At 37.6% G+C, this 25,126-nt stretch overlaps 1 protein-coding gene across 3 annotated transcripts in view; it reads left to right on the forward strand.

Annotated features, from left to right (window-relative positions):
• Positions 1-25,126, forward strand: part of UGGT1 (UDP-glucose glycoprotein glucosyltransferase 1) — a 120,174-nt gene that overhangs the window by 72,881 nt on the left and 22,167 nt on the right. For 2 of the 3 annotated variants that reach the window (XM_082396610.1, XM_082396612.1), the window contains exons 19-29: positions 3,432-3,552; positions 6,884-6,982; positions 7,919-7,942; positions 8,456-8,550; positions 10,469-10,675; positions 11,527-11,658; positions 12,446-12,576; positions 15,402-15,497; positions 19,543-19,645; positions 20,703-20,782; positions 22,170-22,359. In XM_082396610.1, coding sequence (XP_082252736.1) covers positions 3,432-3,552; positions 6,884-6,982; positions 7,919-7,942; positions 8,456-8,550; positions 10,469-10,675; positions 11,527-11,658; positions 12,446-12,576; positions 15,402-15,497; positions 19,543-19,645; positions 20,703-20,782; positions 22,170-22,359 — 1,278 coding nt within the window. The remainder of the gene's footprint in view (positions 1-3,431; positions 3,553-6,883; positions 6,983-7,918; positions 7,943-8,455; positions 8,551-10,468; positions 10,676-11,526; positions 11,659-12,445; positions 12,577-15,401; positions 15,498-19,542; positions 19,646-20,702; positions 20,783-22,169; positions 22,360-25,126) is intronic. The other variant, XM_082396611.1, reaches the window with a different exon arrangement.

Consider the following 25,126-nt stretch of genomic DNA (forward strand, 5'->3'; position numbering starts at 1 on the left):
GTTTTCAAGGCTCCTGCATAGCTGGGGACAAGTAGATAGTGATAGGGCAAGTTAAAATGTCATAAAGGTAACTTTTCCTACTGCGATTCCACTATTCTACTTTCTGTGTCTATGCGTTTGCCCATTCCAGGTATTTCATGTAAGTGGCGTCATACAGTGTTTGTCACTTTTGTGTTTTGCTTATTTTAAGGTTCATACATGTTGCAGCATGTATCAGAATTTCCTTCCTGTTAAGATTAAATGATGTATATACCACATTTGGTTTATTCATTCAAATGTTGATGGACATTTGGGTTGTTTCCCCCTTTTGGCTATTGTGAATAATGCTGCTGTGAACATTGGTGTACAATTATCTGCTCAAGTCCTTGCTTTCAATTCTTTTTGATATATACGTAGAAGTGGAATTGTTGGATCATACAGTAAGTCTGTGTTTAGCATTTTGAGGAACCACCAAAGTGTTTTCCATAGCCCATCCTTGCCACCACCTCTTAGTTTCTGTCATTTTGATTATAGCCATTCTGGTTGGTGTGAAGTGGTATCCCATTATGGTTTTGATTTGCAATTCCCTAAGGACTAATGAGACTGAACGAACATCTTTTCAGGTGCTTATTAGCCATTTGTATATCTTCTTTGGAGAAATGTCTGCTCGGGTCCTTTGCCCATTTTCAAAATGGGTTTTTTTTAATTGATGTTGAAGTGTAGGAGTTCTTTATATATTTTGGATATTTATCCCTTATCAGACATGATTTGCAAATATTTTCTTCCATTCTGTCAGTTCTCTTTTCACTTTCTTGATGGTGTCCTTTGATTCACGAAAGTTTCTACAAGTAACGTCCAACATTAGAGGATGAAATAAATGTTACTGTTCATTTGTAAAAAGGAATATTATGCAGCATTCTCAAAGTATTGAGATAGAGTTATTATGTTCAGAAATGCAGAGCTAAGGTATATTCAATTAGAAACATAGGCTGAAAAATGCACATATACCTATGTATAAATCAATATGGGACTTCCCTGGCGGTCCAGTGGATAAGACTCTGATCTTCCACTGCAGGGGGCATGGGTTCAATCCTTGGTCGGGGAACTAAGATCCCGCATGCTGCGTGGCATGGCCAAAAAGTTAAAAAAAAATAAAATCAATATACATGGAGACCACAGAAATATTCCTCTAGAGATTGGAATGAGGGGAAGAACTTTCATTTTTACTTTATACAATTTAATATCCAAAGTTTAGTATTTTCTAAATATGTGTAGAAGCACAAATAACTTTTGTCATAATATTTTAAATATTAATATTAAAGTATTAAAATTAGTTTTTGATGAAGTCCTATTTACCTCTTTTTTCTTTTTGTTGCCTGTGATTTTGGTGTCATATCAGAAAAATCATAGTCAAATTCAGTGTCATGAAGATTTTTCCCTAATGTTTACTTCTAAAAGTTTCATACTTTAGCTCTTATGTTGATGTCTTTGATATATTTTGAGTTAGTTTTTGTGTGTGCTGTGAGGTAATGGGCTCACTTTATTCTTTTGCATGTGGATGTCCAATTTTCCTAGCCTCATTTGTTTAAAAAAAAAAACAAGCAGTATTTTTGAAAGAAGCTATTTCTTGTGCTGACTGTTAAGGCATTTATACACACACAAAAAAATGTTGGACAAATTTGGTTGCATGTCTCCTCATGAATAAGAATAGGTCCCAGTAGTTTTGTTAAGGAATTTGTTCTTCATGGAGCTCCAGGAATGAAACATGAAATGAATGGGTTTGGCTAGATAAGAATTTAAATATTATGATAAAAGTTATATGTGCTTCCACACATATTTAGAAAATACTAAATTTGGGAAATACTAAATTGTATAACGTAAAAATGAAAGTTCTTACCCTCATCCCTAGAGAAATATTTCTGTGTGTCTCTATGTATATTGATTTATATATATGTATATGTGCATTTTTCAGCTTTTTAGCTTACTTTTCTAATTGAATATATCTTAGCACTGCATTTCTGAACATAACAACTCTGTCTTAAAACTTTTAGATTGCTGCTATTCCTTTTTAAGAATGAACAATCATTTATTTTATCCCTTAATGTTGGACGTTGCTTGTAGATGTACACTTTTATAAATAATGCTCAGTGAATCTTCTAATATGTATATCTTTGTACTTTATAATTTTTTGAGAAATACCAATTATTGGAATTGTGTCAAAGGGTAATAATGTACATTTTAAATTTTGCACTAAATTCACTATATATAAAAGCATATGATATGCAGATAGTGTGAGATTCAAAATGTGTATAGAGGTATAAATGAAGAGAAACTGTCACTTATTCATTCCTCTTCCCCTGCCATTCATCTTTTCTTTCTGCAAACAACCACTGTGTGTGCGTGTGTATGTGTGTGTAGGTGAGCTGCATTAAAAGGTATGTACATGTAAAATTTTGATAGATTTGCCAGATTGCCTCCTTGAGTTAGGCTTTTTATTGGAATCAGTTCAGGTTTATGATAGAGACCAAAGTTTTATACATGAGCTTACATCTATAGCAAGTCATCGATTACCTTTGTAAGTCTTTTGAATTATGTGGTTGGTGCATATGCTTATTATTGGCTTATAGTTTGAGAATTTGTGAGTTATTGCTCTTGAGATAAGTAGCCACAGAAGATGCCTGAGTGGATTTTTTAAGACTTGATTGTGTATATTTGATTCACATCTATTCCCCCTGAAAATTATGTTGAAATATGGTTTTGTATGAAATATATTAAGTGTGAAAAACTTGCAAGTTTCCACAGCCATTTACATTAGATCACCCTCATGCAGTACAAGTATTTCTATAATATGAGAAGTATAAAGGGAAGAATTAATGATTCTTTAATTAATTCTTTAATTAATGATTTCTTCTCCCCCAGTGTAATTGTGACTCTGGAAATGTAGGATTACTTGGATGCCTGAGATTGAAAAAGGGGTGATTTTTTTTTTTTTTTTTTTTTTACAATGTATATTGACTGCCTGAGAGAAGTAATTTGGCTTTCTTCTTTAGAGAGAAGCTAACTGTGAGTAGATCTCAGGATGGATTTTTGCTTGTATGAACTCTTCAACTAGTCTCTAGAGCTTGCTTGTTTCTGTGGTGAGATCAAATAAACATGGGTTTGCGTTTCATACTCACTTCTCATTAGCTCTGTGACTTTGAGTAAGTTATTTAACCTTTCTATACCACATCTTCCTCACATTGTTGAACAGATTAGAGATACTGTACATAAAGTGCCTTGCTTGGCAATGACAGGAACCTATAACGTGGTAACTTTTATTTTTAGCTGTTACCAGTACATAAGAAGATACTATAAAGTTAATGATTTTTTAGGTCCTAATAAATTATTATTGATCATATTTGTTTAATGTGCATCTCACCCACACCCTGTTTTCTTTTTTTTTTTTCCTCTAGGGTGAACTGTCCCATGATCAAGATGTGGTAGAATATATCATGAATCAGCCAAATGTTGTTCCACGAATCAACTCTAGGATTTTGACAGCTGAACGAGAATACCTGGATTTAACAGCAACCAGTACGGAGTATTTCGGGAACAATTTTGGGCCTTTTTAATTTGTCTTTCAGAATCTTTGCATTTATTGGATTGTAATGTTCAGAATTTCTGATAACCCAAGATTGTGACACAGTTTCGTTCACCTTGAGTTCATTATATGAGCTTCTAAATTCACAAGTTTCCTCCAAAAGGAGAGAAATTCTTCCTGGATAAATCTTTGTAAACTTTGAAAGATATTCAGTGCCTTTTAAATGCCAACTAAACATAGGCATTAGATGGTAAGAGTGGACCTAGATTGTTGACTTTCTTACAGTCCTAAAGCTCTTAAGCAGCTATCTTCTTCCTCATTATGCAGTCAGTCAGTGATATTGTCGACAAATATCTCAGGTAGCTATACTCTGAGAACTTAAGAATGCCTTTTTAACAAATAAAGCTTCATTGAGAAATAGTGTACATCAGCGGTCCTCAACCTTTTTGGCACCAGGGACCAGTTTCGTGGAAGACAATTTTTCCATGGACTGGGTTTGGAGAGGGGGAGTGGTTTCGGGATGATTCAGGTGCATTACATTTATTATGCACTTTATTTCTATTATTATTACATTGTAATATATAATGAAATAATTATACAACTCACCATAATGCAGAATCAGTGGGAGCCCTGAGCTTGGGGCTCAGGTGTGGGTTGGGCTACACATGGACTAAAATAAGTGTCGGATTCTGACTTAAAGCCTGCCACCAGATGCAGCTGTACAGTTGAAGTCCATCAACTCACTTGCCACTATAAAGCCTGCCACCAGATGCAGCTTAATTGTCACTTGCCACTCACTGATAGGGTTTTGATATGAGTCTGCAAGCAATTGACTTATTATAGTCTCTGTGCAGTCAAACCTCTCAGCTAATGATGATCTGTATTTGCAGCCGCTCCCCAGTGCTGGCATCACCACCTCAGCTCCACCTCAGATCATCAGGCATTAGATTCTCATAAGGAGTGCGCTACCTAGATCCCTCGCATGCGCAGTCCACAGTAGGGTTTGTGCTCCCATGAGAATCTAATGCCACCGCTGATCTGACAGGAGGTGGAGTTCAGGCGGTAATGCGAGCGATGGGGAGCGGCTGTAAATACAGATGAAGCTTCACTCGCTCACCTGCCGCTCACCTCCTGTTGTGCGGCCCGGTTCCTAACAGGCCACAGACCGGTACTGGCCCATGGCCCGGGGATTGGCGACCCCTGGTGTACCTGCCATAAAACTCAACCTTTCAAAGTGCACAGTTGTAAAGTGCACAGTTTTTAGTATGCTCGCAGAGTTGGGTGAGCATCACACTGACTTTAGAACATTATCACCCCCCCCAAAAGAAATGATGTAGTCACTCTCCATTTCCCCCTTCTCCTGTCCTTCAGCAGCCACTAATTAAGTTTCTGTTTCTATGGATTTTTCTGTTCTGGATATTTCATGTAATTGGAAGTTTTTTGTGACTGGCTTCTTTCACTTAGCATAAAGTTTTTAAGGTTCATCCATGTCGTAGCCTGTCTCAGAACTTCATTCCTTTTTTTTTTTTCAGGTAACAAATATCTTAAATCACAAACATAAGTATAACTTCATTGTCTGACAGTTCTGGAGGACTTCATTCCTTTTTATGACTGATTCATATTCCGTAGTGTAGATAGGCCACACTTTGCTTATCTGTTCCTCAGTTGATGAGTATTTAGGTTGTTTCCACAAGAATACCTTTTTTAAGAGGTTAAGCCCAGGTATAATTTGTTCCTTTTGCTTTCCCTGGAGACTCTTAAGGCCACTTTAACAAACTGCTGGAAATACAGTAGAGTCACCACTTGCTCAGGAAATCTCACTGGGGAAGAAAGGATATGTGTAATGGTGAAGTCAAAACCAAGTGTATTTGTTGTTGTAGTTGAATACAGTGAATGTATAGGTCTGTTTATGGTTGTTATTTTATTGCAACTACCCCTGTTCTACTTGAAACTAAATTCCTTTCCTTTCAGGCAGAAGGAAATGTTTAAATATAGGCAGAGGAAAAATGCACATGTATGCTTATATTTGAAAAAGAAAGTAGTAAGAAAGTGCTTTTTACCAGAAGTATTAGTAGAGCAAGGCAAGCAGTATTATGAATTTTGTCCTGAGTTTTTGTTGTTTCCATCATTTTAAATTAAATTACAAAGAGTTATCTTTGGAGTACCCATGAATAAGGACCATGAAAATAGTTGTGTTTGGGGGTATCGTTCTCCACTGAGCGTTACAGCCCTCAGCTGTGAAGCGATGCTAGTCCGCAGTGGCAAGGATGCAGTTTGCTTGGTGAGCATTTTGGAGCCCCCAGTGAAAGAGCAGCTGGCATCCTCCTAACCCAGTTGTCATAGCTCCATCATCGACGCTGCTCTTGGCCTTTGCTGTCCGGCAACTCGGTTTTAAGGCCATGGTGCTTCCTCCCCTCTGCTACATGAAGTCATGGGTGGTGTCTGTCTTACTTACCGTTGCTTACCTTTGCCTAGACTATTGACTGAACAGATAGTAGGCCCTTGGTGTGCTTTGTTGAATGACAGGATAGATGGGTGAGTGGGTGGACAGACAAATACATGGGAGGGTGGGCAAGCAAGATGTGCTTGGAGGACATTGCAAGAAACGGGGCATTTGTATTGGGGAGTAAATAATGCAAAGGCCTGGGAAGATTGCTGGAGATGGAGAAGGGGTTTATGATACCAGGCTGGAGACCAGTTTGTAGGTAGGAAGAAATTACAAAGTATTGAGAGCAAGGGAATGACTTGATGAAACTGGACTTTTAGCAAGAGTTATCTGAGAGGGAAATAATTAATAAGAGCATTGCCCATAGGCACTAATCGGAAAAGATACATATCTGAAAATGACTTTTTGTTTCTGTTAAGGTTAAAAATGTTACTTTGATAGATGTGAAATAACTAAGAGTTTTTTTTTTAAATATTTTCTCTCCCATTCATCCCCTCTTACCCCCAAATAGGATAGGGAAGAGTTTACTATGGGGATGGACTGTGGAAAGAAAGGAGAGATGAAGTTAAGGGGGTCTCTTTAAAAGATCATCCTGTAGGTATAAAGTGAAAAGAGTGGGAATAGAATAAATTTAAACCATCAAACTGACAAACACATATCTGAGAGTTATGTGTGAGATGTGTACATTTTCTATTTGTGTCTTAAAATGTGATTAATGGGGTGGGTCATGTTGTGAACTTGTTCAGTAAACGTGAAACAATATATTTCGCTCATGCATTTTATTAAAATGTATATTATGGTCAAATGAGATTATCAATTGAATATTAACATTAGATTGAATTTAGGCATACTAATTATAAATCTAATTTTTCTTTCAGATAACTTTTTTGTGGATGATTATGCTAGATTTACCGTCTTGGATTCCCAAGGCAGGACTGCCGCTATAGCCAATAGTATGAATTATCTGACCAAGAAAGGTAACACATTTTAGGCTTACCTTGGATTCAACTTGTTTTTCCTTTTTTTTAGTATTTACAAAAACCTTAATTTTTAGTGTCTGTTGGGAAAGAGATTCCATAATTTCTTTTATTATTTTGTATAATTACTTGAGTCTAGAAAATATCTGTTTAAAATTTAATTTTTTATATATATTTGAAAATTCAGATGTTGTCTTTATAAATTTTATATTAGACATTAAAGGCAAAAGGAAAAATTTTTTCATGGTTCAAAATAGAAAAAGAATTATGATGTAAAAATGGGTTAATGGATTGAAAATTGGTTTGACTTGTCTCTTCAATGACAGTATTGGGTTAAATGTTTTTAGGATTTGTAAGATCAAATTTCTTGGTACAAGAAATCCTTGTGCATGTTTTTAAACTGATTTTGATGCAGAGTTATTTATTCAGATTAAAATTGTGTAAAATGATATCCTCTTAATGGCAGACAGGTGCTTTTCCCCTCTGGTCACACTTATTACCCTTTCAGAGCACTGACTGTCATGTAAGGCAGCTATTTTTTTTTTTTTTTTTGGCTGCGCCATGTGGCATAGGGGATCTTAGTTCCCTGACCAGGGATCAAACCCGTGTCCCCTGCATTGGGAGCGTGGAGTCTTAACCACTGGACCGCCAGGGAAGTCCCTAAGGCAGCTATTTTTATCCACTGTGGTCTTCTCCCAGAGAGAATTTCTAGTTTCCCAGATGTATGTTTAAGTACAGGCAATTGCTCCATTTGTTTCCTCAAAGAAGTTGGTTCTGAGGGGTCCTGGAACAGTGCTGTAACCCTAGTGGGACTAAGGAGCAAAAAGAAGCATAGGTGATGTTGGGCATTATTTAAAATTTGACTCTTACAGTTGGCGTTAATTAGAGAAATGACATTTTCTTTTCTTCTACTCTTTTTCCTTTACTTTTGTCCAGGAATGTCCTCCAAGGAAATCTATGGTAACTTTAAATTTCAGAATGTTCTATTCCTTTTGTTAATTAATTATCTTATGTGGTTTCAGGCACCACTGTAATTCAGAATTTATTGACACTTTATTGGGATGTCTCTGTAACCTGTGGGTAACAGATAATTTATCAATGCAGATAAATTCTGTGTGTAAATGTTTGCCAAGAATTATATTTCAGAAAGTTAATAAATGAATATGATTAAAGACTATAATATGTTATCCACACGTTCAAAGACTCTTTTTCATTTTACATGCTAACAGATACCCAAATCAAAATAGAATTAATAAGTGCATGTTCTTAGTTTTTAATTAAGCCACGTGGAAGGTTACCCTGCTTTCATTCTAGTACCAAAGTTTCAATACTTTTGCTTTGTATCTTTATTAAGCTTGTCATTTTCTTATTTTTTGCATGGTTTTCAGAAATTACTTGGCTTAATAGCAATATTGAAGCATAGGATGTACTTTTTCCCCTCCCACTCAATATGTTGTTTTTGTTTTTCTATAGATGATTCTTTTATTAGGCCAGTAACTTTTTGGATTGTTGGGGATTTTGATAGCCCTGCTGGAAGGCAATTATTGTATGATGCTATTAAACATCAGGCAAGTATCTACGACTTCATTCTGTATCTTTGTTTGAGGCTGCAGTTATCTTCATTGGCATATGTGTGCTGATAATGTTCTGGTGGGGAGGCTGGATCCTGCTTTTTTGGTGCTTGAGGGAAAGAAGCATTGTTTTTTCAGAGGTCTGGCAGCTAGTGAGAAAACAGAGAAGACTGCAATATTCTGGCTTTATGTAAGGGAATAGATTTTTTTTTTTTTGGCTGTGCCGTGCAGCTTGCAGGATCTTAGTTCCCTGACCAGGGATTGAACCCGGGCTCCCTGCAGTGGAAGCACAGAGTCCTAACCACTGGACCGCCAGGGAAGTCCCAGGAAGAGATTCTTTTAGAGGAAAAAATAATAAGATCGTCATCATAGACAAGTTTTTATTGTATGACTGTTCATGTTCTTGCTGCAGAGATGCTGCAAAGTTTGTGTTGTATATTGTATGGGAGAGACAGGGTCCTTATATTGAGAGAGGTCCAGATATGGGAGAAATACCACGGAGGCACATTAGCACGTGTATAATAGAAGTAGGTGTAGGCATGCAGAGGGATGCACATACGGGTGGTCTGAAAGCTGTGCAGCATATAAACCGTAGAAGTGGAGTGAATGGGCAGTGGTGAACGGCTGAGAAATAATCAACCCTTCTAGAGATTGTCATTGTCAGAGAGAGAGATGTTACATTTCCTTTTCCTGAGTGGTTTCAGATTGGATCTTCATCCAAGTTTCACACCCCTCCTGTGTCCCCTAGCCACTCTGCGTCCCAAGGAGGCTTACTGAAATATCCAGGTGATTTCAGCTTCACTGAGTGCCTTTATTGTCTAAGGGAACAGACTAGACGGTGCGGTCAGTTGTGTCAGGAGTAGTCCAGGTGAAGGACGATGTACGTATAACGCACTCTAACTCAAATTGACAAATGCTCAAGTGGTGAAAAGTGGGAGAACAGGGAGGGAGTAATTGAAGTAAAATATAGGTTCAAAAGACATGCACAAATCAGTAGGATGTAGTGTCACAGAGTGAACACACCCATATGACCACCACACAGGTACAGAAACAGAATTACCGAAGTCCTGAAAGCACGCCCCTGCCTGTGGCCGCATCACTAGCCCTCCCCTGTCCCTCTTCTCACATCCGAGGTTTGCCTGCTTTTTACTTTAGTTAAATGGACTCTTATAATACGTATTTGTTTGTGTTTGGTTTCTTTACTCAACATTTTGGAGATTTACCCCTGATATTACAGGTAGTGGTAGTTAGTTCTTTTTCATTGTGCAGTATTGTATCATATGGCTGTACCACAAAGTTTTGTTTGTTTAGTCTGTTTGATGGACAATTGGGTTGTTTCTAGATTGGGGCTAGAAGAATGCTGCAGTGAATACTCTTGTACATGTTTTTAGGTACACATGAATATGAATTTCTGTTGCTTATGGCCTTTTTTGGTTTTGTGGGCCCCAGATATCTTCTCCCACATGGATTCTTGACTTTTGACCCAAGGAGAGATTAATTTTTACTAGAAACCTGGAAAGGCCATGTGAATGAAGGGTCTGAGCAGAGCCCTTCAAGAGGGTTGGGACTTAAGGAAATGAAGATGGGTGTAGCTGGGGTTCACATACCAATGAGAGGTATAACATGCATTAGAAGAACGCAAAATGTGTTGGGGAAATACAGGACTCTGACGGTCTGTAATGTATGCTGTATTTACAGGGATGGTAAGAAATGAAGTTGGAAAGGTAGGCTGGGGGCCAATTCATGTAGGGGTTTGAATGCCTGATTATAGCATTTTAATTTTACTCTGTATGCAGAGGAGAACTACCAAAGGCTTAAGTGTTATTTGCTACTTATGGGATATGACTGATGTTAATGCTGCTTTTTAAATTCAAGACATCTACCGTATAACTCTTATTTCCCTTTTTGTAAATAGAAATCCAGTAACAATGTTAGAGTAAGCATGATCAATAATCCTAGTGAAGATATAAGTTATGAGAAAACTCAGGTCTCCAGAGCAATCTGGGCAGCTCTCCAAACACAGACCTCCAACGCTGCTAAGAACTTCATTACAAAAATGGCCAAGGAGGAGACTGCAGAGGCCCTGGCTGCAGGAGCTGACATTGGGGAGTTCTCCGTTGGGGTAAGTCTGTGCGTGGCACGAGGCTGCCTTGTATTGTGATTTCAGAAGTTCATTCCCATGGGCTGATGTGTCCTGTTCCTGTTGATGATCAGGATTTGTGATTGTAGCTCAGATGATTTTTTTTTTTTTTAATTGGAATAGGTAGCATTTTTTTTCCCAAAAAAAAATTTTTTTTAATTTTATAAATTAAAAAAAAATTTTTTTAATTCTTCGTCTTACCAAGAAATAACAATTCTGCCATATTCCCTTTATTACTTTTAAACTTGCTAGGCTTTAAGATGTGCATGATATAAGCTTATATATGTATTAAACACAAAGCCATTGGTTTTGTAAGTTTTTAAAAGACAGATAATATTTGATTTGTTTGTAGAACAAAGAAAAATATTTGTTTATAGAGATTTAGGCTACTTAATGAGTTAGAGGTTTATGTGTTCTTGATGTGTTTCCGATATAAGCCCATTTTATTAATTTATGTTACATACTTCTGACTGTTTTGTAGTTTTAAGATTTCTTATAAAATGATGAATGTACTTGATATTTCAGTTAGAAAAAAGACTCTTACTTGAAATTAGCAAGATTTTAAAATGCAGAATAAAGGTATCATGAATTATAGTTTGCCAATTGAACGATTACATAAAGGAACAGGAAAAGGAAATAAGCATTACTTGATAAGTGGGAGGTTGGGAAAAAATGGGAGGGAGAGTGGGGAACGGAGACATCGTAGTGTTAATTACTAAAATTAGTCACTACGTTCCACTAAAAGAGCATTTTATGATTTATTCGTATGATTATTCATTTTTATGGTTTTCTTAATAACAATTACTTTTCCTTAATAACAATTACTTTCCTAGGGCATGGATTTCAGTCTTTTTAAAGAGGTCTTTGAGTCTTCCAAAATGGATTTCATTTTGTCTCATGCCATGTACTGCAGGGATGTTCTGAAGCTGAAGAAGGGACAGAGGGCAGTGATCAGCAATGGAAGGGTGAGAGCTTTGTCCTGAGACAAGGTTGACTTCAAATTAGATCAGTGAACAGTCTTGGCCGCATTCTCCTCTGAAGCTAGTAAGCTCTTCAAGCAGAGCCACTTTTTCCCAAGGTGATTAGGGCTTGTGCAGCGCTGATGATCATTCCTGCTCCCTTGTTTTAAAGGAAGTTTGCTCATTTTGACAGAAACGTCCTTATGTGAAACCTTCCTCCTGTTTAATTTTGTCCTGCCATTGTGTAAGGCGGTGAGAGTGTGGTGGTTCTCAGAACCCAAATCCATAAGACCTGTGATTCGTAAAGTATTCGTCCCATGTGGGGACCATGTTTATGGTTTGTGCAGTCTATATGAACTTAATTGGTTTATGCTTAGACTATTTCATAAATATCTGCAGCCACGGAAATGAGACTATGGCGGACATACCAAACTTTAAACTCTTAGCCCTTAGGGTGAAATCTCTGATATCTACCACTGCATTTCTATTTTGGCTTTCTTATTTCTATTCAGTGAGAATTAATGAAAATGATACTGCTATTTTATTTCTGAGTTTGCTTACTGTAAAAAAAGTATTCAAGTCTACATACACTCTGTGTAGTTGAGGAATTGATAAGTGAATAACCGTATGAATTGATATGGGTTTTGTTTTCACTTTTTTCATTGATTTGACTTAGATGTAAACGTGTTTCGGGTCTGTAAAGTGATTTGGTTTGTAAGGTAGCCTGAGGACAACCAAGGACTTCTCTGCAGCCCGCTGATTCCAGCACTGACCACCCTGCTCTTCTTCACAGATCATTGGGCCACTGGAGGACAGTGAACTCTTTAATCAAGATGATTTCCACCTCCTAGAAAATATCATCTTAAAAACTTCAGGACAGAAAATCAAATCTCATATTCAACAGCTTCGGGTAGAAGAAGATGTGTAAGTTTTGCCATAGAAGAAATGAATCAGTTCATGTCACAGGGGCTATATTAATTGGACTTTCCTCATGCTACCTATGCCAAGATGTTTTATCTCCAGCTTTAAAATATAATAATGTTCTTCAATTCCAGTGTTTATTTATACTTCTGTTGAAACGAGTTAATTTATTTTGTAGCCAGCTGTTTAAAGAACTGGGTTAGTTCTCTCCATTTTGATTCTTTTTTTTTTTAACTTTTGATTGTGGAAAATTTCAAAGATATGCAGAAGTAGAGAGGTGATTTTATGTATTTCCTTGGAATACTTATGTAAAGAAATACTTTCCCTCATTATCTCTTTAATTACCTTTCAGTTTTATTTTGTTCAGGAAAAAAAAAGACAAGTTAAATGTTTCTTTTTCTTTATTTGCTAGTATGGAATAATGAGTTTTTTTTCTTGCATATTCCAAAAGTGATGATGAGTTGGTTATTGTTGGTTCTTTACTGTTATTTTAATTCTTTCAGTGTTATTATTAGCGTTTATATTTTAATGAGTTATTTCTCAATGGAAAAAAATAAATATTTGACTGATCTGTGTACCTGCTGTGTAACCGAAGCTCATAGTCATATTCACATGGTTTCTGCATTAAATATCAAATGAATGTGTAGCTGGAGGATGTATGGTTATGTTTAGTTTTTGAGGAAACATTATACCTTTTTCCACAGAGGCTGTACCATTTTACTTTCCCATCAGTCATGCATAAGGGTTCTAATTTCTCCACATCCTCACCAACACTTACTATTTTCTGTTCTCTTGATAATACCCATTCCAATGGGTGTGAAGTGGTATCTCCTTGTGGTTTGATTTGTACATCCCTGATGATTAGTGATGTTGAGCATCTTTTTGTGTGCTTATTGACCATTTGTATATCTGTGGGAAAATATCTATCCAAGTCCTTTGCTCATTTTTAATTATTTATTTTGTTGTTGTTGAGTTGTAGGAGTTCATTTATATTCTGGATATCAGTCCTTATAGCTGTATGATATGCAGGTATTTTTTCCCACTCCATGGGTTGACTTTTCACTCTCTTGATAGTGTTCTTTGATGCATCGTTTGAGGATATAGAATTTTAAAGTTCTTTTGTTTTATTTCTTCATCTATTTCATACACCATGATGCTGCAGAGTTCAAGATGCATGTCTTAGTGAAGTGTTGACTTTGATAGCTGCGAAAGTAGTCTCTTTGCCAAGTTTTGTGTGATACGGAAAGGAATCTTTTTTCATCTCACCCAAACTGGGGCTACAGATAAAGAGGTTTCCTTCCACCTCATTGGTTGTTGAGTGATGCCCCTTGTTTTAGCCTAGGAAACACTTCCCTGATGCAGACCAGGAGGTACCCCCTGATTTGAAGCCACTGTGTCATAGGCATAGGTTTGGTGTGGTGTCCCTTGGACCACTCCCTGTCTCTGTGGAGGCTTTAGGGGGGCCCCTGGGAGTCCTTGTGGACGATATAGTTGCCAGACTATGCACAGAAGACTTGCCTTTTACCAACCAGAGATGGCTCTGGGTCTGTCCTGGTTGAATTTAGGGAAATAAGGTAGTCATGGGGCTGCCAGAAGATTGATGCTAAAACTGTTCGGGTTCTCAGAGTGACCTTGCTGGCCTCGGGTTTTCGTTAGTGCCAGGGCCGCTCCACCTTGGTTGTGCGTGCCAGCCACAGCTTTCACGCGTGACCCAGGCCTGCAGCCGGGAGGCTGTGCTCAGCCGTCCGAAGCTCACCTGCGGGCTCTGTGCTCATGGTGCCCGTCCCAGTCCGCAGAACCAAGTATCCCTTGACGTATTTTGTGGCAGTGTTGACACCTCACAGGAAGCAAATGGCCTGTTTCATATGTATTCAGAGTTAGTACTGACACGTACCAAAAGATGTAATTTGATACAGTTGTTTGGTTCGATGAGAGATACGTCAAGCCTATACATAGGCTTGATTCCAGTTCGAATATATTCACGAATATATTCAAATATATTTCAGCATTCTTAGAATTTAGTCCTCAATTCAACAGATTAGAGCATTTTTTCAGTCTCATGATTTAGTTCAAGATCTTCCTTGGTTAGAAATCAAGTTAGGAGGGGCCGGGAAAGCGGAAATGCTTTTCTAAGTTGTTTACCGTGATGTTGATTGTAATAGTGAAATAGATTATGATGTATCCATAAATATAATATTATGCAGTCATTGAAAATATTGATGTACCCCTATACTTATTATCCAACAAAATGTTTATGATATATTATTAAATGAAAAATCAGGTTACCAAATAATATAGTACCACTTTTGTGTGTGTAGGTATATATATTTTAAAATATGGAAGAAAAAATATATGGAAGAATGATGAACTAAAATGTTATCAATACTTATTTCTTGAATTTGCTATTATTGTGTGTATCTCCATTTTCTCCTTATATTTTTTTCCTGAATTTTTTTTGGTAAATTATTACTCTAATGATCATAAAAAGTAATAAAGTTATTTAGAAGAGGGTGAGGGAGAGTTATGGGCAAGGCCCTGAGCTGCGTGCTTTATTTTCTCTGTTTCACCAGTGCAGTATTTACAAGAGCCATGCAAAGTAGGCATTATCTCCATTTCACATATGGAAAAATCAGCACCTACCCCAGGGCTATAAAACTTACCAGTGACAAAATCTGTACTTTTTTCTCATGCCAGTTGATACAAAGTTTATATTTTCTTTAGACCAGCTTGTTGGCATTCAGTACTTAGGTTGATTATATTATGTTCAGCAACAATTGGAAAACCTTCAGTAAAAGAGATGCTAAATTTTCACCAACCACGTCTTTCAGGGCGAGTGACTTGGTAATGAAGGTGGATGCTCTCCTGTCAGCTCAACCAAAAGGAGATGCAAGAATCGAGTACCAGTTTTTCGAAGACAGACACAGGTATAGAATCAATGTTGAATTTGTGCGTATTTACCTTTACCTCAGCTCCTTTATTTTTCCATATAAAGTGTGTATATAAGCTCTTACAGGAATGGAAAATTTGGCATGTGGTTTTTATATATATTCATATTCGTATATAAAACTCATGTAACAGATTTCAGTTGCATAAAAGTTGACATTTATTTCTACATAAATCTGACATAGTTCTGAATATACCCTTTAAGAAAACAGAAAGCATTTAATGAAACCGATCAGTTGTCATTTTCTGATATTAAAGAATAAACAGGTTGTTAGAGCACTTGTCTCATCTTTTATTGAAAACTGTCTTGTTTTCAGTAAAACAAAAATAAATATAGCATTATAAGGAAGTCCTTGTCTTTTGTTTTCCAGTTTTTTATTTTGGAAAGTTTCAAACCTAGAAAATAGCTGAAAGTCTATTATAGTGAATACCCAAATATCTTTAATCTGGCTTCACCAGTTGTAGACAGTGTGACACAGTTACCTGTGTGTGTGTATAGTATATGCTTGCATACAGACATACATGCACTGACATTTTTGGGGAACCATTTGAAAGTACGTTGCAGACGTCATTATATATCATGCCTAAATTCTTCGGCATATATCTCCTGAGTACTGGGAGTATCTCCATAGTACTGTTAAGCATACCTCAGCAGTCTAACCTTGATAAAGTAATATTATGTAATACCGGTCCATTTTCAAATTTCTCCGATGCCCAGTAATGACTTTTTACAGCTGTTTGCTTGTTTGGTCCAGATCACACATTGCAGTCAGTTGTTGTGTCTCTAGTCTCTTCTAAGCTAGAACAGTTTTGGGGTTTTATTTTTGTTTTGGGGGTTTTTTTGGTCTTTTATGACATTGACGTTTTTAAGCGTCCAGGCCAGTTGTCTTGTGGAATGTCCCACAGTCTGGGTTGTTCTCTCTTGATTAGATTTAAGGTTAACTTGTCTTGAGGAAGAATGTCTACAGTTGATGTATCCAGGAAAGTGTATATCCTGATTGCACCTTAGGATCACCAGGGAGGCTTTAGATGCAGAAGCCTGCATCCTGCTCCTCTATGATTCTGATTTAATTAGTCTGGAGTAAATTGGACTTTGGTTTAATTGACCTGTGCTTTCTCACAGCCAGTCCTTGTGGGGATAAAATTTGAACTGATGATTCCAGGCTGGAATGGAGATCCTCTCCTTTCTCACTGGCTGTGGCTCCTTGCTAATAATCACCCTGGTTGGATTTTGCCCCCTAGCACCATCCTCTCTTTACTCTGTATGGTTTCAGGAAGTGACATGGTCTGGTTACTACCACAGGAAACATTCCTAATTGACCTGCCGTCTTGTTTGCCTATCATAGCCAAGACCTGAGCAAGACCTCTTCCCTGTTCAGCACATCGTTTTCTCCATGAGTCATATATAATTAAAATGTCCTAATTACAAATTCTATTATGGTACAAATTTCAATTAGAGAAGTTATTTTTATTGGGGTCGTGTTAGTTAAATGAGTGTTTGTTATACTTAAGTCAGAAGTTTCTTATTTACGCAAGAAACAAGAAGTCTGAATTACTGGTTATGTATACCCTTTCCCTGAAAGTGTGGTCCATGGAACAGGGCACTGTCTGTGAGCTTGTTGGAAAGGCAGAGTCTCTGGCCGCCGCCCAGACCTCCCGAATCAGAATCTTTGTTGTAACAGGATCCCCCAGGTGACTCCTGCGTACCTTAAGATTGGCGAAGCGCTGGGTTCCTTGACGTTTGCTCTACTCACCTCTCAAAAATGTGGGTGATTCCCCTAATGTTGCTTCTGTGTCTGTCACTTTCAGCCTTATTCTGGTCTTTTCTCTGATGAATACAGCAAGTGTATTTAAACATCGTGTTGTCAGTTTATATTGTTCTCCATTTCCACGCCAATATTCCTCTTTTCTTGGTGTTTGTCTTGCCCTCTTTTTTGCTGCAGAGATGCGGGGGTGGTTAAAAGACCTTACAGGGTCAGTTTCTGAGGATGTCTGTTGTGGGTCACCTAGAGCACTGGCTCAGGACATGGGTATGCCATACAGAGCTCTACCCCAAACCAGCCAGGCTTAGGGGCCTGACCCACACTCTGTGCTCTAGAGGACTGTTTGGGACCCCTCTTCTCGTTTCCTTTGGGAGAGTTTGTATAATGCTGTTCTCTAATGCACTCTTCCTTCTAGATTCTAGAGTACCACAGAGGTCCAAGTTATCTGACGGCAGCGGCTCTTATACTTTGGCTTTTACTTAGAGAGTCTGTTGAAACGCAGATTGCTGGACCTACCCCCAGAGTTGCTGGTTCAGCAAGTCTGGGTTGGGGCCTGACAATTTGTTTGTTTACAGATTCCTGGGTAAAGCTCATGCTGCTAGTCTGGAGCCATACTTTGAGAACAGCTGTATTAGAGTAAAAAAAATGTATTGGAATAATTATTGGTAGCTGGAATTATTAATATCAAATTGAAAGCATGTGTTGCAGTACAGTCACAAAGCTATTCTGATGGTTATTTCCAAAACAGTTAAGATTTGAAATAACCTTCATTCCCATTTAAACTGTGTTTACCCAGTTTTATTAGTTATTATGTTCTGTTTTGAACTTTTGTTTTCATCCCACTGGGTAAATGTTTTTGCATAAAAGTGGTGATTAATTTCAAAACCACATTAAAATAGTGTTACAAAGATAAGCATTGATTAAGCAATTAATGTTTGGGGAAAATTGGATGTATTTTTAAATCCTTTCAAGTTTATTCCTTTTTAAAATGTATCAGAGGCTCCTGCTTCTCTTAAGCCACCTAAGTCAAAGTGGCTTTAGAAGGAGGCCATGTAACTAGAAATTGCATGTGGGGAAATGCGTGTTCTCCCCAGAAATCCTAGGAGTTGTCCCTTTTCACTTAACTAAGAACAGACGGAAAAATTGTATAACGTAATGCTGACAAGATGTAGTGAAGTTCATTTCTTGGCTTTGTAAAATTGTTTAGTTCTTCAGGAAATGTGGTTGACGAGACATATTAGCCACAAAAATATTTGTGTCATTATGACTCAGTAATCCCATGTCTAGGACTATGTTAATTCTCAAGAAATTTCCAAGTGTGAAAAAAACTGGATGTGAGAAGTTCTTTACAGGTTGAAAGGCATCTAAATGTCCAGCAATATGGACATATATACACTACCAAATGTAAAATAGATAGCTAGTGGGAAGCAGCCGCATAGCACAGGGAGATCAGCTCGGTGCTTTGTGTCCACCTAGAGGGGTGGGATAGGGAGGGTGGGTGGGAGACGCAAGAGGGAGGAGATATGGGGACATATGTATATGTATAGCTGATTCACTTTGGTATACAGCAGAAACTAACACACCATTGTAAAGCAATTATACTCCAATAAAGATGTTAAAAATAAATAAGTAAGTAAGTAAGTAAATGTCCAGCAATAAGGAATAGCTTGAGTAAACGACAGCAGGTTCACTTGGTAAATCGAAGATTATTTCTTATTCAGGATATTGATGTGTAACAACATGGAAAAATCTTTATAAGAAACTTTTGGGGGAAGGAATGAAATCATTATAAAATTGCTGATATCCTGTAGGTGCATCTCATCTTTACATAGGCATTTAAGGAAGACTATGTAGAAATATGCCACAAAGTGGTTGAGTTGGGATGGTGAGATTTTATGATTATTTATTTCCTTTTTCACTCTTTTGCAAGTTTTTGTAACATTCTTATGTTCCTTTTACTATTTAAAAAAGTCAATTTCTTCTCTCCTCATAACCTTCTTGCCAAGAAATAAAAATTGGCATAATGTAACTGTCAAAAACAAACATCAGAAGCTTTTAGAGGGTTTTTAAACTTTGTGGTAGAGGTAATCACATAGTTGACCACCATGTAACCTTGTTGTTTTAGATCTAAAGTTTTTTGAAATGTTAAGAGGGCTGATTGGTTGTGTTGGATGTGTCGTCTCCCCACTCCATCCCCCCCCAAAGAAATCAACTGTTTCCTGTTTGCCTCCAGAGTAATGTTTTATCTTTTTGATCTCTGTAGTGCAATTAAACTGAGGCCAAAGGAAGGGGAGACGTACTTTGATGTCGTGGCCGTCGTTGACCCTGTCACCAGAGAAGCGCAGAGACTTGCCCCGTTGCTTTTGGTAGGGACAACTGCAGAGGCAGTTTCCGTCATCTGTGTCACATCGTATTTGCTGGAAGTGGTCCCATACCCTGAGATTCTCTGCGAGCATTGTTTTCCCTTAGTTATCTTTAAAGGGCATTGGAAAGTGCTATAGGGCATCTTGGGCAGAGCAGATGTTTTCATAAAGATTAGTAATGGCTCTGAAAACAACTTCATAACCTCTGAAAGTAGGCACAAGTTTGGTTGATTACTTCATGTAATTAAGAAAAAAAATTATCTTTATTCAGAGCAAAATGTCTTTGAATTAAATTTATTTTTGCCATACTTTATAGTGGCGAAGAGTAAAAAAGGTAAAAGCATTCTGCTTTATCATTTTCCTTTCTTATAACTAGCATTGTTTTTTGTAATGTGTCTTTTTTTTTGGGGCTGCGTTGCACGGCTTGTGGGATCTTAGTTCCCTGACCAGGGATTGCACCCGGGCCCTCGGCAATGAAAGCACCAAGTCCTAACCACTGGACCACCAGGGAATTCCCTGCAGAATGTCTTTTAGATATAAGATATTGCAATTTAAAAAAAATTAAAAGAACTCTGCCAAAAATATAGTTGCCTCAATTTTTTTTTTGAGTTGTGTTTTGTTTTTTTTTTAAGTTTTATTGAAGTATAATCAGTTAACCTTTTTTGTGGGTACTTGTATGTGTTTTGTCCTATGATAGTCTGTAAGCTGCACTGATGAACCTTTAAACTCTTCCTTGTGTAGACAGCTATATCCATTGCCTGTCTTGCTTCCCCACATATGTGGGGAGCAGTTATTTGCAATGACCTATTTCCCATGTTTTTGTCCACGTGATATGTATGTGTGATTTAGATTGTGCACTAGAGCTGTGATTTCTAGGGATTTATCCAGTGCAGACTTTATAACATTTATTATCTTTGTATTTTTGCTTGAGATATTAAGAAATGTTCTCTCTCCTAACTTAGTGTCGATACATTTCTGAAGAGACAATGTAGATATTGTATCTCAAATGTCACTTTGTAGGGAAAATTTTTATGTTTTGTCATCTGGTTTGCTCTTTTAGGTTTTAACTCAGCTGATCAACATGAATCTAAGAGTATTTATGAACTGCCAATCTAAACTTTCCGATATGCCTTTAAAAAGGTAAAACAAACTGGTTAAGAAATCAACCACTGGAAAAAATTACACTCAATCTGAAAGCTGAAATTGAATGTCAAGGATCAAATGGGTTTATATATGGACCTCATGTTTGAAAAAAATCACTTATTTTGAAGTTCAGTTTTCCTAAATTTCTAAGAACTAATCAAAAGTTCTAAGAACTTAGTGTGAGCGTGGGAGCATTTAAAGGTGGAATTAGGGACTTCCCTGGTGGCGCAGTGGTTAAGAATCTGCCTGCCAACGCAGGGGTCACAGGTTCGAGCCCTGGTCCGGGAATATCCCACATGCCGCGGAGCAGCTAAGCCCGTGAGCCACAACTACTGAGCCCGCGTGCCTAGAGTCCGTGCTCTGCAACAAGAGAAGCCACTGCAATGAGAAGCCTGAGCACCGCAAGGAAGAGCAACCCCTGCTCGCCGCAACTAGAGAAAGCCGGCGCACAGCAACGAAGACCTGATGCAGACAAAAATAAATTTAAAAAAAAAAAAAAATGGAATTAACCCAGGCCACTTGCACCTGTGGTTTGTTTACTTTCCTTTTTTTTTGTTTTGGTCAGAATTACATAATTCTCTAAAAACATTTGAATCAATGTAGCTATTAAATTTACGTTAAAATGTGCTGTGGTGTAGAAAGACACTTGTCTATACTTCTTCTTCTTAGAAGAGCAGTCATTTCTAAGTTGGAATGTATGTGGCTCATTTGCATGTATCTTGAAAGGAAGGCAGGCTTATCTGCATACTCTCTGAGCTTTGGAATGGTCATTTGTGAAACAGGTCGCCTGGAAAGCAGTCAGTAGTAATAGTGTAGCACATCTGGGGACTGTGGTAAATTGCCACCTTGCGAATGCGCTGGCTTCTATAGGTTAGATTCTGAGTGAATTGAAGCTGTGTTTGAAAGTGACGGAAGGGTTCCAGCTTTCACCATTATCCTCGGATAGGAGCAATGTTTAAATGATTGCATACAGTGTTTTCAGGGCGCGCCCGAGAACTCAGCCACCACTTAGGACTTTGTTTTTGAGAGAGCGGAAAGTGAGTTTCTTTCACCAAGGGGAGGCAAGTGCTCAGGGGAGGCAAGTGCTCAGGACATGCTTGTGACTCCAGCAGTGGCTGCCCCCATCCCCCCACCCCCCAACAGGGCAGGAAGGAAGGACCTCCCCTCCCAGCCCCACCTCCCCTGCTCTCCTCTCCCGTCTGCAAGAACCACAGGACGTACAGTTAGGTCAAGAGGTAGCTTTGGAAACACTTTTCTCAGTCTGGAAGGAAGCCCTTCCAAATCCAGTTTGTCTTAAGCCAGTTGTTTACCTGTGTGGATGCGTATAAGCTCAAGGACTGTGGTTGCATTGAAAGAAAATTCACATCTTTCTTTTCCATTTCAGCTTTTACCGTTATGTCTTGGAAGCAGAGATTTCTTTTACTTCAGACAATAGCTTTGCTAAGGGTCCAATAGCAAAATTTTTGGATATGCCACAGTCTCCTCTGTTCACTCTGAACTTGAACACACCTGAGAGTTGGATGGTAGAGTCTGTCAGAACGCCGTATGACCTTGATAACATTTACTTAGAAGAGGTAAGAATATCTTTGCTTCCCAGTGTCTAACCACATGCCAAGCCTGTTGAAGATGTAGTGGTGGTAGTCTCTGACTGAACAGACTGGACCACAGTCTAGGTGGGCTTCTGAGACAGTAGTGTTCAGGTATAATTGTATTTTTACAAATAACAGCCTAGTAGATCTAATTCACATACCATAAAATTCACCCTTTTAAAGTGTACAGTTCAGTAGTTATAGTATATTTACAGAGTTGTGCATCCATCACCACTGTCTAATTTTAGAATATTTTCATCACCCCTAAAAAAAACTCCATACCCATAAGTAACCACTCCCCATTCCCCTTGCCCCTGGCAACCACTAATCTACTTTCTTTCTCTATGGATTTGCCTGTTCTATTACATTTACCTAAATAGAGTCATATATTTTGTGACTGGCTTCTTTCACGTAAATTATTTTCAAGGTTCATTCATGTTTTGGCATGTATTAGTACTTCACTCCTTTTTATTGCCAGATAGTACTCCATTGTATGGATACACACATTTTATTTATTATTTATTTATTTATATTTCACTGATAAACATTTGGGTTGTTTCTACTTTTTTACTAGTATGAATAATGCTGTTACGAGCATATGTGTACAAGTTTTTGTAGATACACTTTTATTTCTCTTGGGTATATACTTAGGAGTGGGATTGCTGGATCATATGGTAATTTTATGTTTAACTTTTTGAGGGATTATCAAGCTGTTTTCCAAAGTGACTGCATCATTTTTCATTCCTGTCCTAATGACAAATGATGTTGAACATTTTTTTATGTGTTTATTGGCCATTTGTGTATCTTCTTTGGAGAAATGTCTATTCAGATCCTTTGCCTGTTTTTAAAAATTGGCTTGTCTTTTAATTGTTGAATTGTAAGAGTTCTTTATATATTCTGGATGCAAGTCTCTTGTCAGATACATGCTTTACAAATATCTTCTCCCATTTTACAGGTTGTCTTTTCACTTTTTTGATGGCGTCCTTTGAAGCACAAAAGTTTCTAATCTTCATGAAGTCTAATTTACCTATTTTTTGTTGCTTGTGCTTTTGGAGTTATAGCTAAGAAACTGTTGCTTAATCCTAGGTCACAAGGATTTACTCCGGTGTTTTCTTCTAGGTCTTTCACAGTTTAAAACTCCTACATTTTACTTCTTAGATTCATTTTGAGTTAGTCTTTGTATATGGTGTGAGGCAGAGTTCCAGCTTTATTCTTTGCATGTGGATATCCAGTTGCCCCAGCACCATTTGTTTTAGAAACCTATTCTTTCCCCCGTTGAATGGTCTTTACATCTTTTTCAGAAATCAGTTAACCCTAAATGTGAAGGTTTAATTCTGGGCTCTGAATTCTATTCCATTGGTCTCTGTGTCTGTCCTTAGGCCAGTACCATACTGTCTTATTTACTGTAGCTTTGTAGTAAGTTTTGAAATTAGGAAGTGTGAGTTTTCCAGTTGTGTTCTTCTTTTTCAATACAGTTTTGGCTATTCAGGGTTCTTTGCATTTTGGAATTGGCTTGTTAATATCTGCAGAAGAGGCTGCTGGGATTTCAATAGGGATTGCATTAAATCCCTAGATGAATTTGGAGAGATTGCCATCTTAACAATATTAAGTGTTCTGAACCATGAAAATGGGATGTCTTTCCATTTATATAGGTCTTTAATTTCTTTGAACAGTGTTTTGTAGTTCTTAGTGTACAAGCCTGTATAAGATCGTGTCATCTGCAAATAGAGTTTTACTTTTTCTTTACAATCTGGATGCCTTTTATATACTTTTCTTGCCTGATTGGAAAATTTTTAAATTACTGATTCAATCTCTTGTTGTAGGTCTGTTTAGATTTTCTATTTTGTCTTGAGTCAGTTTTCAAAGTTTGCGTCTCTTAGGAATTTATCCATTCTATCTAGGTTATCTAATTTGTTGGCATATAGTTATTCATAGCATTTTCTTATAGTCTTTTTTATTGAATAGTGATGTTTCCTTTATCCTTGCTGATTTCAGTAAGTTGGTTCTTCTCTCTTTTTTTTCCTGGTCAGTCTAGCTAAAAGTTTGTCTCCATTTGTTGATATTTGCGAAGAACCAGCCTTTGGTTTCATTGGTTTTTCTTTATTGTTTTTCTGTTCTCTGTTTCATTTATTTCCATATAACTGTATTTGAAGTCTCTAAGGTAATTGGTCCTTTTCCCCTAATCCATTTTCAAAGATAGTGCAATTTCATTTCACTGATGTCTCTTCCCAGCCCTCACTCTACACCTAGCTCAGAGTGTATTAACAAAGGAATTAAAAGACATGGTCTTTACTTCCAGGGAGCTTATGGTGCCTCAGAGCCTTCTTCCTTTTTAAAAACATTTGTCTCTGTGTCTGCCTTAAATATCTCTTATTACAATTGAAGCCTGTTTTCTGGTTCTCTCTTCTTGGGAATTGGGAGACTGGAAACTTGAAGATAGTTACCAAAGTAATTAGCAGCCCTCTTATCATGAGATTGAATAACTCTAGTTTCTTTAAGTAGAAACCCTTAGGTACTAAGTTGGTGGCAGGGAGAGAGAGAGAAAGAGAGTGTGCACGCACGTGTGTGTGTATGTGTACATACGTACACATCATATTTTTAACAAATAGGGAACCCTTGAGGAACCAACTCTTGTTGAAGAGACCACACAAAGCACTAAAGAACAGTGCACAGAAGTATAGATCAAATGCAAAGCAGGTTTCTTGCAGGGCCTTCCCTGGTGGTCCAGTGGTTAAGACTCCGTGCTCCCAGT

This window comes from Balaenoptera borealis (genome assembly GCF_965194805.1).
Source record: "Balaenoptera borealis genome assembly, chromosome: 6".
Classification (NCBI taxonomy): Eukaryota; Metazoa; Chordata; class Mammalia; order Artiodactyla; family Balaenopteridae; genus Balaenoptera; species Balaenoptera borealis.